The 17,282-nt window shown below is 69.7% G+C and overlaps 1 protein-coding gene across 2 annotated transcripts in view; it reads right to left on the reverse strand.

Annotated features, from left to right (window-relative positions):
- Positions 1-16,008, reverse strand: part of KDM4B (lysine demethylase 4B) — a 65,096-nt gene extending 49,088 nt beyond the window's left edge. For both annotated transcript variants that reach the window (XM_062185523.1, XM_062185522.1), the window contains exons 1-4: positions 15,845-16,008; positions 12,235-12,409; positions 12,031-12,145; positions 9,848-10,041 (exon numbers count right to left, since the gene is read on the reverse strand). In XM_062185523.1, coding sequence (XP_062041507.1) covers positions 9,848-10,041; positions 12,031-12,145; positions 12,235-12,409; positions 15,845-15,989 — 629 coding nt within the window. In that variant the 5' untranslated portion in view covers positions 15,990-16,008. The remainder of the gene's footprint in view (positions 1-9,847; positions 10,042-12,030; positions 12,146-12,234; positions 12,410-15,844) is intronic.
- Positions 16,009-17,282: the final 1,274 nt, after the last annotated feature.

Raw genomic sequence — 17,282 nt, forward strand, 5'->3', positions numbered from 1 at the left:
AGCCTGCCAGCACACGGAGCGACCACAGGCCTGCGCCCGGACGCCCCAGGGTCCAGAGCCTGCCGGCACACGGAGCGACCACAGGCCTGCGCCCAGATGCACGGACGCCCCAGGGTCCAGACCGTGCCAGCACACGGAGCAACCACAGGCCTGCGCCCGGACGCCCCAGGGTCCAGAGCCTGCCAGCACACGGAGCGACCACAGACCTGCGCCCGGACGGACAGACGCCCCAGGGTCCAGAGCCTGCCCAGCCCCCACCACACCAGGGCCACGGAGCCACAGACGCGCCCCCCCGTGGCAACACGCAGCCTGGCTGTGGGCTTCCCTGGAGCGCCCCTCCTGGCCGCCTCGGGTAACCCATCCCTGGCCCAGGAGAACACTGGGCTTCCTGCTCTGGCTGGCTGGCGGCTGGCCCATGGGGCCCACACGGATGCTCTGGCCCACTCTCCTCCCCTAGGGTCTCGGTTTCCCTGCCTGCATCTTGGGGGCTCCTGGGCCTGCCATTGTTCATGACGCAGGTACACCAAAAGCTCCTCCCGGCTTCCCCCTGCTCTAGCCGAGCCTACAGACAGGGCTGAGCCACCTCCTGCTGAGCCCCCGAGGGCTCCGGCCCCCACCAGCCCACCTGGGGACACTACCCAGCCTCCCTTGCTGCTTGGCGAGACCACACAGCAGCTGCTGACCCATGGGGTGTGGGCAGAAGTCACAGGCTACGCCCAGGCCAGCTGTGCAACCCCCAGAAGTCACGGGCTACACCCGGGCCGGCCCATGCAACCCCCAGAAGTCACGGGCTACACCCGGGCCAGCTGTGCAACCCCCAGAAGTCACGGGCTACACCCGGGCCAGCTGTGCAACCCCCAGAAGTCACGGGCTACACCCGGGCCGGCCCATGCAACCCCCAGAAGTCACAGGCTACACCCGGGCCAGCTGTGCAACCCCCAGAAGTCACGGGCTACACCCGGGCCAGCTGTGCAACCCCCAGAAGTCACGGGCTACACCCGGGCCAGCTGTGCAACCCCCAGAAGTCACGGGCTACACCCGGGCCGGCCCATGCAACCCCCAGGGCAACTCCCTCCACCCCAGCAGGGTGACCTGGGAAGCCACACGTGGAAGGAGGCAGACCCTCTGCCGGCCCCCATCACCTCCCTCAGTCCCACAAGAGCCCCGGTGCCAGCTCGGCAGGACCCACTGAAGCAGCCCCCAGTTCCCGCCACCTCTGCCGACCAGGCCAGGCCTGCCTGTCGGACAGGATGAGCGAGGGCCTGGCCTTCCGCATTCTGGCTCAGGGGCACTTCCAGGGCAGGACAGAGCCGTGGTTGGGAACGCGGGCTCCGGCAGGCGGCCCAGATGCCAGAGTCCACGGCTTCCAAGCTCTGTGGCCGTGAGCCAACGCTGTGCCAGCCTGCGCCTTGTCTGAAAACCAGGACGGGCGGCCTCGTCCAAGAATGGACGGGCAACACAGCCGTGCAGTGTGGCCACTGCTGTGGCCACTCACAGTGAGGGCCGCGAGCAGGAGGCGTCCCCGACACAGACGGCAGGTGAGGTGACAACAGGTCTTTTGCAATGGCCATCCTGGGAAGGCCCAGATGCTGCATGGTGGGCAGGGCAGGCCGACGAAGGCTCAGCCAGGGAGACCCACAAATGACGGCCACACAGAGAGACAGCCCGACACTGCGGAGCCCGGGCGGGACACCAATGCACCACGTGGAGCTCACACAGAGCGGCGCTCAGCCACACCTCCCTCCAGAGGACACAGCCGGGACACAGGTGCACACCACACACACACACAGACACCCGGGACACAGGTGCACACCACACACACACAGACACACAGCTGGGACACAGGTGCACACCACACACACACACACAGCCGGGACACAGGTGCACACCACACACACACACACAGACACACCCGGGACACAGGTGCACACCACACACACACACAGAGACACAGACAGCCGGGACACAGGTGCACACCACACACACACACACAGACAGCTGGGACACAGGTGCACACCACACACACACACAGACAGCTGGGACACAGGTGCACACCACACACACACACAGACACAGACAGCCGGGACACAGGTGCACACCACACACACACACACAGACACACCCGGGACACAGGTGCACACCACACACCACACACACAGACACCCGGGACACAGGTGCACACCACACACACACACACAGACACACCCGGGACACAGGTGCACACCACACACACACACAGACACACCCGGGACACAGGTGCACACCACACACACACAGACACCTGGGACACAGGTGCACACCACACACACACACAGACACACAGCTGGGACACAGGTGCACACCACACACACACACACACCCGGGACACAGGTGCACACCACACACACACACAGACACACCCGGGACACAGGTGCACACCACACACACACAGACACCTGGGACACAGGTGCACACCACACACACACAGACACACAGCTGGGACACAGGTGCACACCACACACACACACACAGCCGGGACACAGGTGCACACCACACACACACACACAGACACACCCGGGACACAGGTGCACACCACACACACACACAGAGACACAGACAGCCGGGACACAGGTGCACACCACACACACACACACAGACAGCTGGGACACAGGTGCACACCACACACACACACAGAGACACACACAGCCGGGACACAGGTGCACACCACACACACACACAGACACAGACAGCCGGGACACAGGTGCACACCACACACACACACACAGACACCCGGGACACAGGTGCACACCACACACACACACACAGACACACCCGGGACACAGGTGCACACCACACACACACACAGACACACCCGGGACACAGGTGCACACCACACACACACAGACACCTGGGACACAGGTGCACACCACACACACACACAGACACACCCGGGACACAGGTGCACACCACACACACACACAGACACACCCGGGACACAGGTGCACACCACACACACACACAGAGACACAGACAGCCGGGACACAGGTGCACACCACACACACACACACAGCCGGGACACAGGTGCACACCACACACACACACACAGACAGCCGGGACACAGGTGCACACCACACACACACACACAGCCGGGACACAGGTGCACACCACACACACACACACAGACAGCCGGGACACAGGTGCACACCACACACACACACACAGACACCCGGGACACAGGTGCACACCACACACACACACAGACACAGACACCCAGGACACAGGTGCACACCACACACACACACAGACACCCGGGACACAGGTGCACACCACACACACACAGACACACAGCTGGGACACAGGTGCACACCACACACACACACACAGCCGGGACACAGGTGCACACCACACACACACACACACAGCTGGGACACAGGTGCACACCACACACACACACACAGACACACCCGGGACACAGGTGCACACCACACACACACACACAGACACCTGGGACACAGGTGCACACCACACACACACACAGACAGCTGGGACACAGGTGCACACCACACACACACACACAGCCGGGACACAGGTGCACACCACACACACACACACAGACACCCGGGACACAGGTGCACACCACACACACACACACAGACACCCGGGACACAGGTGCACACCACACACACACACAGACACAGACACCCAGGACACAGGTGCACACCACACACACACACAGACAGCCGGGACACAGGTGCACACCACACACACACAGACACACAGCTGGGACACAGGTGCACACCACACACACACACACAGCCGGGACACAGGTGCACACCACACACACACACACACAGCTGGGACACAGGTGCACACCACACACACACACACAGCCGGGACACAGGTGCACACCACACACACACACACAGACACCCGGGACACAGGTGCACACCACACACACACACAGACACAGACACCCAGGACACAGGTGCACACCACACACACACACACAGCCGGGACACAGGTGCACACCACACACACACACACACACCCGGGACACAGGTGCACACCACACACACACACAGACAGCCGGGACACAGGTGCACACCACACACACACAGACACCTGGGACACAGGTGCACACCACACACACACACAGACAGCTGGGACACAGGTGCACACCACACACACACAGACAGCCGGGACACAGGTGCACACCACACACACACACAGACAGCTGGGACACAGGTGCACACCACACACACACACAGACACCCGGGACACAGGTGCACACCACACACACACAGACACCCGGGACACAGGTGCACACCACACACACACACACAGAGACAGCTGGGACACAGGTGCACACCACACACGCAGACAGGCGAGGACCACAGCCACAGCCGCCAGCGCTGGGGGGCGGGGTGGGGGTCACCTACGCCAAGCTGTTGTGTGCTTCCCGCCCTGTGCCGGGATTCGCGCCCTGCGGTGCCCGGAGTGAAGCCACCGCCTGCGCACCGGACCCCACAGAGCGCTGATGGAGTGGCAGCTGCTGAGCTCCCCATGCCGGGGCACCGGAACAGCAGCGGAGACGCCCGAGCACGTGGGCCCTGCCGCCCGTGGGGGAGCGCGGGACAGGGCGCCCGGCTCCTGGCTTCGGCCGGGCCCAGCCCTGGCTGTTGTGGGCATGTGGGGAGCGGACCAGCAGATGGCAGCCCCCCCCCGGTCTCTCTCTGTCACTTTCAAATACGTGAGCCTGAAAGAAGAGGAGAAGCGGGGGGGTGGAGGTGTGCGGGACGGCGAGCGCCCCCAGATCCCCGTCACTCCCCGCTGGGGGAGGGCCCAAGTGAGCAGACCCACTGCACGGGGCTTCTCCCCAGGGGCCCAGAGTGGGGGCTCCTGGGGCGCGAGGCCAAGCATGGCTGAGCGCAGCCTCAGGATTGGACGGTGGGGAGGGAGCGCGCACACGGCCCAGGCCCACAGCCCAGCCACAAACCGGAATGACTAGAAGGGCGCCTCCTCCAGGCCACAGACCAGAGCCAGCCACAGTTAGGACACCGTCCCCCTGAGGGCCTGGGTCCCAGCCCGGCTCTGCCACTGACGCCAGCACCGTGCCCACCCACAGCCTGGGAGGCAGTGATGGCTCCGGCACTGGGCCCGCCACCCACGCCCACGCCGGGAACCTGGGGACCTGGGGAGGCAGTGACGGCTCGGGCACTGGGCCCGCCACCCGTGCCCACGCCGGGGACCTGGGGACCTGGGGAGGCAGTGACGGCTCGGGCACTGGGCCCGCCACCCGCGCCCACGCCGGGGACCTGGGGAGGCAGTGACGGCTCCAGCACTGAGCCCACCACCTGCAGCCACGCCGGGGACCTGGGGAGGCAGTGACGGCTCCGGCACTGGGCCTGCCACCCGCGCCCACGCTGGGGACCTGGGGACCTGGGGAGGCAGTGACGGCTCCGGCACTGAGCCTGCCACCTGCAGCCACGCCGGGGACCTGGGGAGGCAGTGACGGCTCCAGCACTGGGCCTGCCACCCGCGCCCACGCTGGGGACCTGGGGACCTGGGGAGGCAGTGACGGCTCCAGCACTGAGCCCGCCACCCGCGCCCACGCTGGGGACCTGGGGAGGCAGTGACGGCTCTGGCACTGGGCCCCACCACCCGTGCCCATGCCGGCGCCCTGGCCTGGTCCCAGCTGCTGCAGGCCTTGGGGGAGCGCGCACAGTTGGGAGTGCTCTGTGTGTCTCTGCCTGGTGTTCAAATGGATGACAGATTCACTGGAAAAGACAGACAGGAGCCTGGAGACTCCAGGTCCGAGACCCTGGGCCAGGGACCGGCGAACACGCGGACCCCCAGGGCGGTGGGCTCTGGAGGTGGGAAGCCCCGCCCCCAGCCCGGGAAGGCAGAGGGCGGCCGCGCCCCTGGCGGGAGCTCCAACAACCTTCCCATGCGCAGCGTGGGAGTTGGACAGCAGGCTGTCTGCTCATTACCATGTTTTCCTAGCAATTAAGTATTTCTTGAAAAAACACATTTCATTTCGGAACAAGTCACTCCACAGAGGGGGCCCAGCCATGCCCCCCACGTGAGCAAGGCCCGTGGCGGCCGCGCGTCTCGTGTCCCAGTCTGACCCCGCCTGGGACGTCCGAGGGAGCCCTGGCCAGTCTCCCTGCCTGTCTGGGTCACCAAGGAGTCCGAGGAAGAGCCACAGCCCAGAGGCCCCGGGCAGCCGCACAGCACGGGGGGGCTCTCGGGCTACCTTCCTGGTCTCACAGCAAACTCAAACCAGGGCTAACAGAGTCTACAGAGACGGACAGAGGGAGGGGGCAGAGCAGCCGAGCCTGGCGCCCCGGGGGACAGGACCCAGCCCCTGCTCCCTGAGACACCAGCTCCCCACCCCCAGCAGGCACTGCCCGCCTCGGCGGCCCGGCTCTGGCCCGCGCGCCTGCCGGGACAGCCCTGGCACAGACATTCTGAACAAACGCCGGCCACGTCTGTCCCCACCAGCCCTGGCAGAGGCCAGGCCGGTGCGGCCCCCAGGCAGCCCCCAGATGCACCAGGGAGGCCCCAGGGTGGGGAGAGACCGGGAGAGCACAACCTGCTGAGCAGCAGATCCCGCGAGACCGCAGTCACCGCCGGCCTGCACCGCCCCGCGCCGGCTCGTGCTGCCGGTTTCAGGGACGAGCAGGATGCCCAGATGGTGGCCCGGACCCAGCGGTGCCTCCCGGCCGCAGCGCCATCCCCTCGGCCCAGTGCTGTGCCGGCCCTCCAGCCACCTGACGGCGCCCAGAGCGTGCTCTCGCACGGCACAGACTCGGCACCAGGCCTCTGGGCACCGGGGCACCGCACCGCGGTCCGGCAGCTGCTGCCTCGCGTCGCCCTCCTGACTGCTCCCGGGAGCCCCGAGGGCCTGGACAAAGGCAGCTGCCTTCACGGCTAGCGGGCAGAGCGGGGCAGCCCGCGCCCAGGCCTGCCGCCCACCGCCACGCGGAGCAGGCAGCCGGCGGCGGCCCCCACGCTTGCGCATTTCCTGAGCAGGACGGGAACTGCCGGCTCCATCCTGAGAGCCCCCCAGCGCGAGCGCAGCCGGATGGAGGGGCCTGGGCGCAGTGGGGCCGGTGGCCGCCAGGGGCCCTGCTTCCCTGCCAGAGCGGCCGCTCCACGCCCACCCAGCCCCTGCTAACGCCTGGGGAAGCAGCTGACGACAGCTCGAGTGCCTGGGCCCCTGCCACCCGCGTGGGAGACCCAGATGGAGCTCCCGGCTCCAGGCTCTGGCTGGCCCAGCCCTGGCCACTGCGGGCATTTGGGGAGGGAACCAGCAGATGGAATCTGTTACTCTGCCTTCCAAGTAAACAAATATTTAAAAACCAAGAGGAAAACTCAGCACCGGTATGGGTCAGGTCCTCAGAGGCCAGGGCAGGCCCAGCAACCGACAGACCCTGGCACTACCCTCGTGCCCAGGCCTCGCAGCCGACAGCCCTGGCCCTGCCCCTCATGCCCAGGGGCCACCGTGAGCACTCAGGCCCTGCAGCCGACAGCCCCAGCCCCGCCCTCGTGCCCAGGGACCACCGCAAGTGCCCAGGGACCACCGCAAGCGCCCAGGGACCACCGTGAGCACTCAGGCCCTGCAGCCGACAGCCCCAGCCCCGCCCTTGTGCCCAGGGACCACCGTGAGAGCCCAGGCCCTGCAGCCAACAGCCCCAGCCCCGCCCCTCGTGCCCAGGGACCACCGCGAGAGCCCAGGGCTCCGCAGGCACGGGCACCATGACCTGGGGGCCTGGGGGGCGGCAGGAGACACTGGCAGACAGCGGATTCACCGCAGGAGAGCCCCAAGGTCAAGGGCAGCTGGTAGCCGAGGCCGAGGTGCAGACAGGGGAACACGAGGCCCCTGCTCCCGGCCCCTCTCTGGGGGCTTCCCCTGGGAAGGCGGCGCCCCCTCCTGGCAAGGGAGCCAGAGCAGTCTGAGGGATGTGACGCGGGTGGCCGTGGGGGGTGTGCGGGCTGGGGGGGTGCAGGCTGGGGTCTCCCTTCCAGGAGCTGAGACGTAGACACGTGATCGCAGCCAGGCCCACCCTCGGGCCACCATCACCCAGGGGCAGCGTCAGCGCCCACACAGCCCCCCAGGCCTACCCCAGGGGAGGGGACCGGGTGCTCCCTCGGGTGTACGGCACCACTGGGCCCCAGGTGCCTCGGGGGGCTGGGCGAGACCGATGGCTCCCATCCCGCCTGGACTCAGCTCCGCCGGCACACGCGGGCCACGTGGCACCTGCTACGGGACGGCGGCCTCGCGCTCTGCAGGGGTCACGGGCGAGGCGTGGGGGCCACCTCTGGCAGGGCCAGCCCCAGCGCACCGGCCCCAGGGCTGGGTCCACCTCCAGTCCCACTCCAAGGGCAGGCGAGGTACTCGGCCCCTGCCCCGTGAGCCCAGGCCCGTGCTGCTCCGCGCCACCGTCGCACGAACCGCACGGCCACAGCAGCGACACAGCGCCGCCCACCCGAGGGCGGGGCACAGCCCCTGGGAGACAGCCCGGCCGGGTGCGAGGGGACGCAGGGCCGCCCACCCGAGGGCGGGCACAGCCCCTGGGAGACAGCCCGGCCGGGTGCGAGGGGACGCAGGGCCGCGGGGGGGGGGGGGGGGGGGGGCGGGGGGGCGGCTCCAGCAGCTCCCCTGCGCAGCGGCTGCGGCAGCCCTGTGGTCCGCCCTCAGGAGCAGAGCCAACACCAAGCTCAAGGTGAAATCCGCAACCGCCTCTGCCCAAAGGCCTCCCGGCTGCACGCACGCTGGCCCCGCGTGCCCCTGGCGCAGGCGGACACGTGGCCGGCACCAGGCGCCACCCCGAGTCCCCCGCCAGCCGGGCGACCCCCGCCCGCCCACCGTTCCCGTGCACCTCGCTGCCGCCCGACCCCGAGTCCCCCGCTCGGGTCCTGCGAGGCCAAACTGTCACCAGGCGGCTGCGCGGAGCGCGGCGCCCCTGCTGCCCCCAAGCCCGGCAGGCTGTGGGAGGACCCGGGAAATTTCCACCCAGGCTGGCCGTGCGGAAGGGCGGGAGCGCCACCTAGCGGCCCTCGGGGGCAGGACGGGCGCCGCGCTCCTCTCAGGAGCACATGGACGCACACACGTGAGCCTGCTGTGTGCACACGCCCCGCTGCCTCCGTGTGCAGGCGCAGGAGCCTGCTGTGTGCACAAGGCACCGGGACGTCTGTCCAGGAGTTGGCGGGCTCCAGCCCACCACCCGCGGGAGCCGGGGAGAGCTGGGGGACGCAGGGCTGCCCCGAGCTGCCCTCCTGCCTGTGGGCAGCCCTGTCTTGCCCTCAAGGGAGGGGCGGCTGCGGGCGCCAGGTCCTGCGGGCCGGGCCCTTCCAGGCAGCCTGGGCGGCGCTGCCCCATGAGGCCCAGGAGCCATCGTGCAGGCCCCGCTCCACGGCCCCCAGGACAGCTCTAGCTGCAGGGAACACAGTGACCGCCAAGACGGCCACCATCTGCACGGCTCCCTGGACGGCAAACGCCAGCGTCCGTGAGCAGACCTGCGGGGCCCCGGGAGCCCGCGTGCGGCCGGGGCTGTGGCTGGCAGGAGGACACCCCGGGTGTCCTCCTACCCACTGAGTCTCCGTGGCAGAGGGGACGGCACAGGAGATGGGGGTGACCTGGCTCCTCTGGGGCTGGCAGCACCCCAGGGGCCGCCAGAGACTGGAGGTGGTGGCGCCGTGGGCTTTGAGGGCGGAGGAAGGGGCCGAGGGGTGCGGTGCCTCCCACAGCCGGGCAAAGCCGGACTGGATTCCCCCGGGGCCTCCAGGAGGGCCCAGCCCTGCCGCACCTAAAACACAGCCAGGGGACCCAGAGCCCTGCCCACCCCCGTTCCCGGCCCCTCACCAGGACTTGGGCTCGCCGAAGTGCAGGTAGTTGATGCTGTACAGGTCCATGTCCTCCGTGTGCCAGGCGAACGTGGTCTTCCACATGCCGAAGTAGAGGTAGGGCGTGTTCACGCCCTCGATGATCGTGCCGCACTCGCGCTCCACCATGTCCAGGATGCTGCGCAGGTTCCCGATGTTCCACTGCACCACGTCCTGGGGCCCAGAGCCCGGTCAGCCGCCCGGGGCCCGCCCCAGCCCAGAGTCCACTGTCAGCCGCCCAGGCCCGCCCCCAGCCCAGAGCCCGCCCCCAGCCCCGGAGCCTGCCTGTCAGCCAACCCAGAGCCCGCCCCCAGCCCCGGAGCCCGCCCCCAGCCACAGAGCCCGCCCCCAGCCCCGGAGCCCGCCCTCAGCCCAGGGCCTGCCCCCAGCCCAGGGCCCACCCCCAGCCCAGAGCCCGCCCCCAGCCACAGAGCCCGCCCTCAGCCCCGGAGCCTGCCTGTCAGCCAACCCAGAGCCCGTCCCTAGCCCCGGAGCCCGCCCCCAGCCACAGAGCCCGCCCCCAGCCCCGGAGCCCGCCCCCAGCCACAGAGCCCGCCCTCAGCCCAGGGCCCGCCCCCAGCCCAGAGCCCGCCCCCAGCCCCGGAGCCTGCCTGTCAGCCAACCCAGAGCCCGTCCCCAGCCCCGGAGCCTGCCCCCAGCCACAGAGCCCACCCCCAGCCCAGGGCCCGCCCCCAGCCACAGAGCCCGCCCCCAGCCCAGGCCCGCCCCCAGCCCCGGAGCCCGCCCCCAGCCACAGAGCCCGCCCTCAGCCCCGGAGCCTGCCTGTCAGCCAACCCAGAGCCCGTCCCTAGCCCCGGAGCCCGCCCCCAGCCACAGAGCCCACCCCCAGCCCAGGGCCCGCCCCCAGCCCAGGCCCGCCCTCAGCCCTGGAGCCTGTCTGTCAGCCACCCTGGCCCACCCCCAGCCCAGGGCCCGCCCCCAGCCCAGAGCCCGCCCCCAGCCACAGAGCCCGCCCCCAGCCCAGGCCCGCCCTCAGCCCTGGAGCCTGTCTGTCAGCCACCCTGGCCCGCCCCCAGCCCAGGGCCCGCCCCCAGCCCCGGAGCCTGCCTGTCAGCCAACCCAGAGCCCGTCCCCAGCCCCGGAGCCTGCCCCCAGCCACAGAGCCCACCCCCAGCCCAGGGCCCGCCCCCAGCCACAGAGCCCGCCCCCAGCCCAGGCCCGCCCCCAGCCCCGGAGCCCGCCCCCAGCCACAGAGCCCGCCCTCAGCCCCGGAGCCTGCCTGTCAGCCAACCCAGAGCCCGTCCCTAGCCCCGGAGCCCGCCCCCAGCCACAGAGCCCACCCCCAGCCCAGGGCCCGCCCCCAGCCCAGGCCCGCCCTCAGCCCTGGAGCCTGTCTGTCAGCCACCCTGGCCCACCCCCAGCCCAGGGCCCGCCCCCAGCCCAGAGCCCGCCCCCAGCCACAGAGCCCGCCCCCAGCCCAGGCCCGCCCTCAGCCCTGGAGCCTGTCTGTCAGCCACCCTGGCCCGCCCCCAGCCCAGGGCCCGCCCCCAGCCCCGGAGCCTGCCTGTCAGCCAACCCAGAGCCCGCCCCCAGCCACAGAGCCCGCCCCCAGCCCAGGCCCGCCCTCAGCCCTGGAGCCTGTCAGTCACAGCTCTGAGAGCCCACCTGTCAGCTGGCCCTGGAGTGCACCCCAGCCTGGGGGGACGCAGCCTCGGGGGACACAGCCCAGGCGCCCTCCGCACACGTGGGCAGCCATGGGAAGTGAACCTCCCGAGCCAGCGACAGGGCCAGGGCTCTGGGGCAGCAACAGGGGACACGGGGCTGGCACTGGGAACCAGGCCAGGCAGGGCCAGGAAGGGAGCTCAGCCGCAGCCGAGCCTAGGCCGGGCCGCGCTGTGGGCCGCACCGCAGGTTCACGCCCGGGGCGGCCTAGGCTGGGGGAGGCGGGGCGCCCCACCTTCCCACCGCCAGGGGGGGCCTTTCTCGGCCTCCCCAGGGGCGGAGGCGGCTGCGCCGGGCCGGCCACGGAAGCCCCCCTGCGCAGAGCCCCAAACCTCCAGGGGCCTCAGCCTTGGCCGTGGAGCAGCTGCGGGCGGGGCGGGGAGAAACCACAGACAGAAAACACGCGCGAGGGACACATGACAAGAGCCGGGGCCCCCAGTGCACAGAGACGCGGGGGCGCCCGGCGGGGCGTCGCCTCACCTCGTCGTACAGGGAGCCGCTGATGTCGGCGCCATAGATGGGCGAGACGAACGTGAGGTTCTTCCAGTACTTGCGCTCCAGGTCGTCGAAGTCCTGGTGCCGTGGGGTGCAGTACCTGGGGGCGAGCGGCACGGCCGGTCAGGGCGGCGTGGGGACCAGCGCCGGGGCTGCAGGGCTGGGGCGGGGAGGAGACGGGCCGCCTACTTCTCGCTGTTGGCCAGGCGCCGGTACTCGCCCACGGTCATGGCCTTCTTCTGAATGTTGTACTGCGTGAAGAGCCCCGACTGCCCGGTCACCACCTGCTGGATGGGCGCCGGGATCACCACGTCGTCGATGTCGTCGTAGGTCTGCCGCGGCCTCCACTCCTTCGGGGGATGACCTGCGGGGCGCACGGGCTCAGCGGCTGCTCCTCCCGTGAGCCAGGCACAGGAAGGCTCCTCCGCCGCTCCATCCCCGAGCCCACAAGAGCCTGGTCTCCCGCGTGGGTGCAGGGGCCCCAGGACTTGAGCCGTCACCGCCGCCTCCCAGGCGCGGGAGCAGGGAGCTGGAGCCGAAGCCCAGGAGCTGGGACAGGGACCAGGACTCCGCTATGGGACGCTGGCCCCCAGGAGGCAGCTACTCTCTCCGCACACAAGACCCACCCAAAACTCACATTTGGGGCCCTTTTGTTTCACTGAGAGGGAGAGGGAGGGGGGAGGGGGAGGGGGAGGGAGAGGGAGGGAGGGAGGGAGACGGACGGAGAGTTCCCACCCACCGGCTAACTTCTCAACTGCCCACAGTGGCTGGGGCTGGGCCAGGCCAGAGCTGGGAGCCGGGACTCGATCCAGGTCTCCCTGTGGGTGGCGGGCACCCAAGCGCTTGCACCCTGCTGCAGGCAGGAGCCCGGGCTGCACATGGGCCGAGGTCCCCCGACCACACGAGGCTGGACGCCAGCTCCACCGAGGCCTCTTTTAGAACCTGAATCCCAGGGCCGGCACTGTGGTGCTGTCGGCTACGCCTCGGCCTGCAGCGCCGCCTTCCCACATGGGGGCCGATTCATGTCCCGGCTGCTCCACTTCCGATCCACCTCCCTGCTGATGCCCGGTCACCACCTGGGAGAGCAGCGGAAGACGGCCCACGTGCTTGTCCCGACCCCCTGGGAGACCCCAAGGAAGCTCCTGGCTTCGGATAGGCCCAGCTCTGGCTGTTGCGGCCACGTGCGGAGTGAACCAGTGGATGGAGGATGACTCTCTGCCTCTCCCCTTCTCTGCCTCTCAAATAAGTAAATAAGCCCTTCGTTGATAAATAAGAACCCTGAATCCCGCACTTGGCCGCAGGCTCCACGTGCTCCTGCGCCCCCTAGCAGCAGGAAAGGGCACTGCACCCGCCCGGGAGCCCCTTGAAGCAAAGACCCCCAGTCTCCAGCGGCCCCAGGGACAAGACCCACAGAGCGGACGGGCGGAGCTGGACGCTGTGGGCACCCTCAGAGACGCCGCTCGCCACCCTGGGCAGGCTCCACGTCGCCCATCTGCGGCCCACGCCCGCCGCAGAGGTGGCCGCTCTCCTCCCGCCAGGGTGCGCCCAGGGGTATGGAGCCGGCGCTGCAGCCGCTGGCCCCGGTCCTGGCGGGGCCTGTGCCCGGGAGCCACGCCACCTGGCCCATTCAGCAGCCGAGGGTGCAGGGAGCCCTTCTCGGCAGCGAGCACGCCTGTGCCACGCGCTGGGTGCCAGCCAGAACCAACAGTGACGGCAGCCGTGGTGAGCGGCTCTCGCCGCGGCCGCGCTGCCCCCCGGGGGCGTCTGGGGCTGTCCCAGCTCGGGCGCGCCTGGCGTGGAGCGGGGGAGCCAGGGAAGCTGCTATGCCCCGCGGTGCCCAGGGGACACCGTGACGCGATCTCCACAGTGCCAGGCCTGAGCCACGACCGCCCAGGGACTCGCCGCTCCTCCCATGCAACAGGTGTCTGGGCGCCGGGGCTGGCTCAGCCGAGCCACAGGAGGCTTCTCCCGAACCTGCCCCAGAGGCGTCGGCCGAGAGGCCCCGGTGAGCTGGCCCCCCACGGCCGGTGACTCCCACCTGCTGAGGGGCCCTGCTCCGGCAAAGACGTCCAGAGCCCGTGCGGGAGGCCTCGGGCACGCACGCTGCCTCTGACCGCTTAGCAGGTGCCGGGGCAGGTGGCCGCCGAGGGAAAGCCCTCGGGGCGCAGGCTGACACGGCCACACCCATCCCTGGGGTCCGAGGACCAGGCCCAGGACAACAGAAGCTCCCCGAGAAAGCCTCTACAAGGCGTCTGGTGCTACGCCCAGGGCCCCTGGGCCTGCTGTGGCACACGTGTGCCACCGTGGCTGCAGCTGGCGTACACGCAAGCCGCCCCCCACCGCACGCACAGGTACCCACGGACCCCCAGCCCTCCCCTCCGTCACCCTGTCCCTGTGGCTTCCCACCAGGTCACGGCCGGGCCCCGGGACGCGCCAGGACGGGAGACAGAGGCACAGAGCGCAGGCGGGGCGTGGGGAGGGGAGCAGGCCGGGGAGGTGTGGGAGTGGGCTGCACCGGAGGTGGCGGAAGGATGGGCCCCACGCGTGCACAGCACCCGGGGAGGGGCCTCCTCTCACCACCCCCACCATGCAGCAAGACGCCCAGGACAGCAGAGGCCCGGCCACGCCCACCCACCCACTCCACACCCCCAGGGCCCCAGTTGAGGGCAGGGGACCGAGCCTCAGCCAACTGGAAGGGCCCCAGTCACACCCAGAGACCTTAGGGTGAGTGAAGACGAGAGGAAGGTTAACAAATGGGGGAGGGGCCCAGCGCCGTGCTGCCGCGGGCAAAGTCACCTCCCATGCGGGCGCCGGTTCAAGTCCCGGCTGCTCCACCTCCCATCCAGCTCTCTGCTGTGGCCTGGGAAAGCAGTGGACAATGGCCCAAGTCCCTGGGCCCCTGCACCCGCGTGGGGGACCCAGATGGAGCTCCTGGCCCCTGGCTTCAGCCTGGCCCAGCCCTGGCCATGGCGGCCACTTGGGAGTGACCCAGCGGATGGAAGACCTCTCTCTCTCTTTCTGTCACTTCCTCTCTCTGTGACTCTTTCAAATCAATAAGTAAATAAATAAATAAATAAATCCCACGGCAGGGGTCGGCACTGGGCTGCCGCAGGCTAAGCCAGCACCCCACGCGGGCACTGACTCACGGCCCGGCTGCTCCACTCCCAGCCAGCTCCTGGCTGTGGCCTGGGACAACCAGGGGAGGGCGGCCCCAGTGTTTGCACCCCAGCCTACAGGTGGGAGCCCAAAGAAGCTCTGGCTCCCGGCTTTGGCCCGGCCCAGCCCTGGCCCCGGCGGGCATCTGAGGAGCTGTCCCTCCCTCCCTCCCTGTCTCTGTGTAACTCTGCCTTTCAAACAAATAAGTCTTTAAAAAAATAATTCCCAGGAAGCACCTGGGAGGGCCCAGCTGGGTGGGCACCACCCAGACAGACACACGGACGCCAGCGCCACCTGTGGGCCGCGCCACAGCTTCAAGACAGCCAGCCAGCAGTGTGTGTGAGTGTGAGTGTGCGAGCGTGAGTGTGAGTGTGCAATCGCACGCACGCAGCGTCAGGGAGCGGGCGGCACGGGCAGCAGTGTGCGTGTGTGTGAGTGTGCGAGCGTGAGTGTGAGTGTGCAATCGCACGCACGCAGCGTCAGGGAGCAGGCAGCACGGGCAGCGGCCCCCAGCTGACGTCCCAGAGGTGCAGCCCCAGTCCCTGCTGGCCCCGGCGAGGCCTCCCCGCAGCCCGGGCCACCGCGACTCCCCAGGCACGTGGCCGGCACCACCACCACCTGCGGAGAGGAGCCGGCGCGCCACCCACCTTGGCCAGGCCCGCGCGGTGGGCCCCCTGCGACTCGATGTAGGCCACGTATTTGTTGAAGTCCTTGAACTCCTCCATGGTCGGGCGGAACGTCATGATCTTGCAGCTGGGGTTCTGGGCCCCGTGGTCCTCAGACCCCATGGCCGCGGCTGCCGGGCGCCACACCTGCGGGGACAAGAGCGCGTGAGCTCCGCCGCACGCCGAGCCCGAGGCCCACAGCGCGGGCTGACCAGAAGCGGAGGCGTCCTACTTCTGCCGGCCGGCTGACACCGGAAGCTGGCGCGCTAATTTCACACCAGGGCCCTCAGAAATCGAAGCTCTCCCGGTCGGGGACGGCCGCCCTGTGGCCTCCAGGCCCCGCTGCAGGCCCAGCGCCGGAGTCTGTGACCAGGAGGCGGCGAGGGGGGCGGCGGTCAGGCCACGGCTCCACCACGCACCAGGGCACCAGGGCGAGACCCTCTGGGGAGGGGCCTCCTGGCATTCTGAGTTCTCCAGGGTGAGGCAGGGCGACCGCAGGCAGCCCTAGGGCTTGGCAAAGGTAAGAGCAATCCAAGTGCGCAGAAGCCCGAGACCTTGGGAAAGCCTGACCAAGCCCCTCCCCTCTGCAGGGAGAGAGGGGCGGGGAGCCCCCCTGCCCCCCACCCCGGGGCGACAAGCAGCGCCGTGCTGCCAAGGTACAGGCTGCAGTTCCCCAGAGCGCTCCCCACCGCGGCCACCAGGGGGCAGCACTCGCCCGGGAATGCGCGGCAGGGCCGGATCCGGAAGCCCAGGCCCGCTCTCTCCCGCGGCGGAAGCAAGGCCTAGAGACGCCCCAGCTCCCAGCAGGCCGGGGCAGGTGCAGGGGCCGCTGTGCTGAGAGGCAGGCCCTCGATGGGCTGCTGGCGAGGCAGGAGCCCCCACCGGGCACACAAGTCCCCCACCGTTGTCCACGGCCGAGGCCTGGGGCAGCCAGAGCCGGGGTCACCCAGGAGGCCTCACGTGCCCTGGACAGCGGTGGCGACGGCTCTCGGGGACAGGCCGTCACAAACACCCCTGCACAGCACACGGCACCAGAGGGGCGGCCACCATCGCCAGGGCCCTGGCTGAGCCCTCGGGTCCCAGGGTCGCCCACGCCTCTATCCTGTCCCAGGCGCCTGCCCCCTGGCCACAGGCGGGACCCGAGACACCACCCATGACCACTGCCACCCCACGGGCCTCTGGGACGCCGCGAGGCCCCCTCACCTTCCCGGCCCCAGCCCTGTGTCGGCACAGGCATGCGTGTGTCCCCCGGCTGGGACGGAGCCCTCGCTCCAGGAGCGACACTGCCGGGTCGCCAGCGTCACCAGCAGCCAGGCCAGCGGCCACGGAGGAGCCACAGACACAGGCTGGCGGCAGGGAGAGACGGCCTCGGGTCCCCAGACGCTCACCAGGCCCCGTCTTGTGTCTACGTGGGGA

The sequence above is a fragment of the Lepus europaeus genome, unplaced genomic scaffold, assembly GCF_033115175.1.
Source record: "Lepus europaeus isolate LE1 unplaced genomic scaffold, mLepTim1.pri SCAFFOLD_445, whole genome shotgun sequence".
In the NCBI taxonomy this organism is placed as follows: domain Eukaryota; kingdom Metazoa; phylum Chordata; class Mammalia; order Lagomorpha; family Leporidae; genus Lepus; species Lepus europaeus.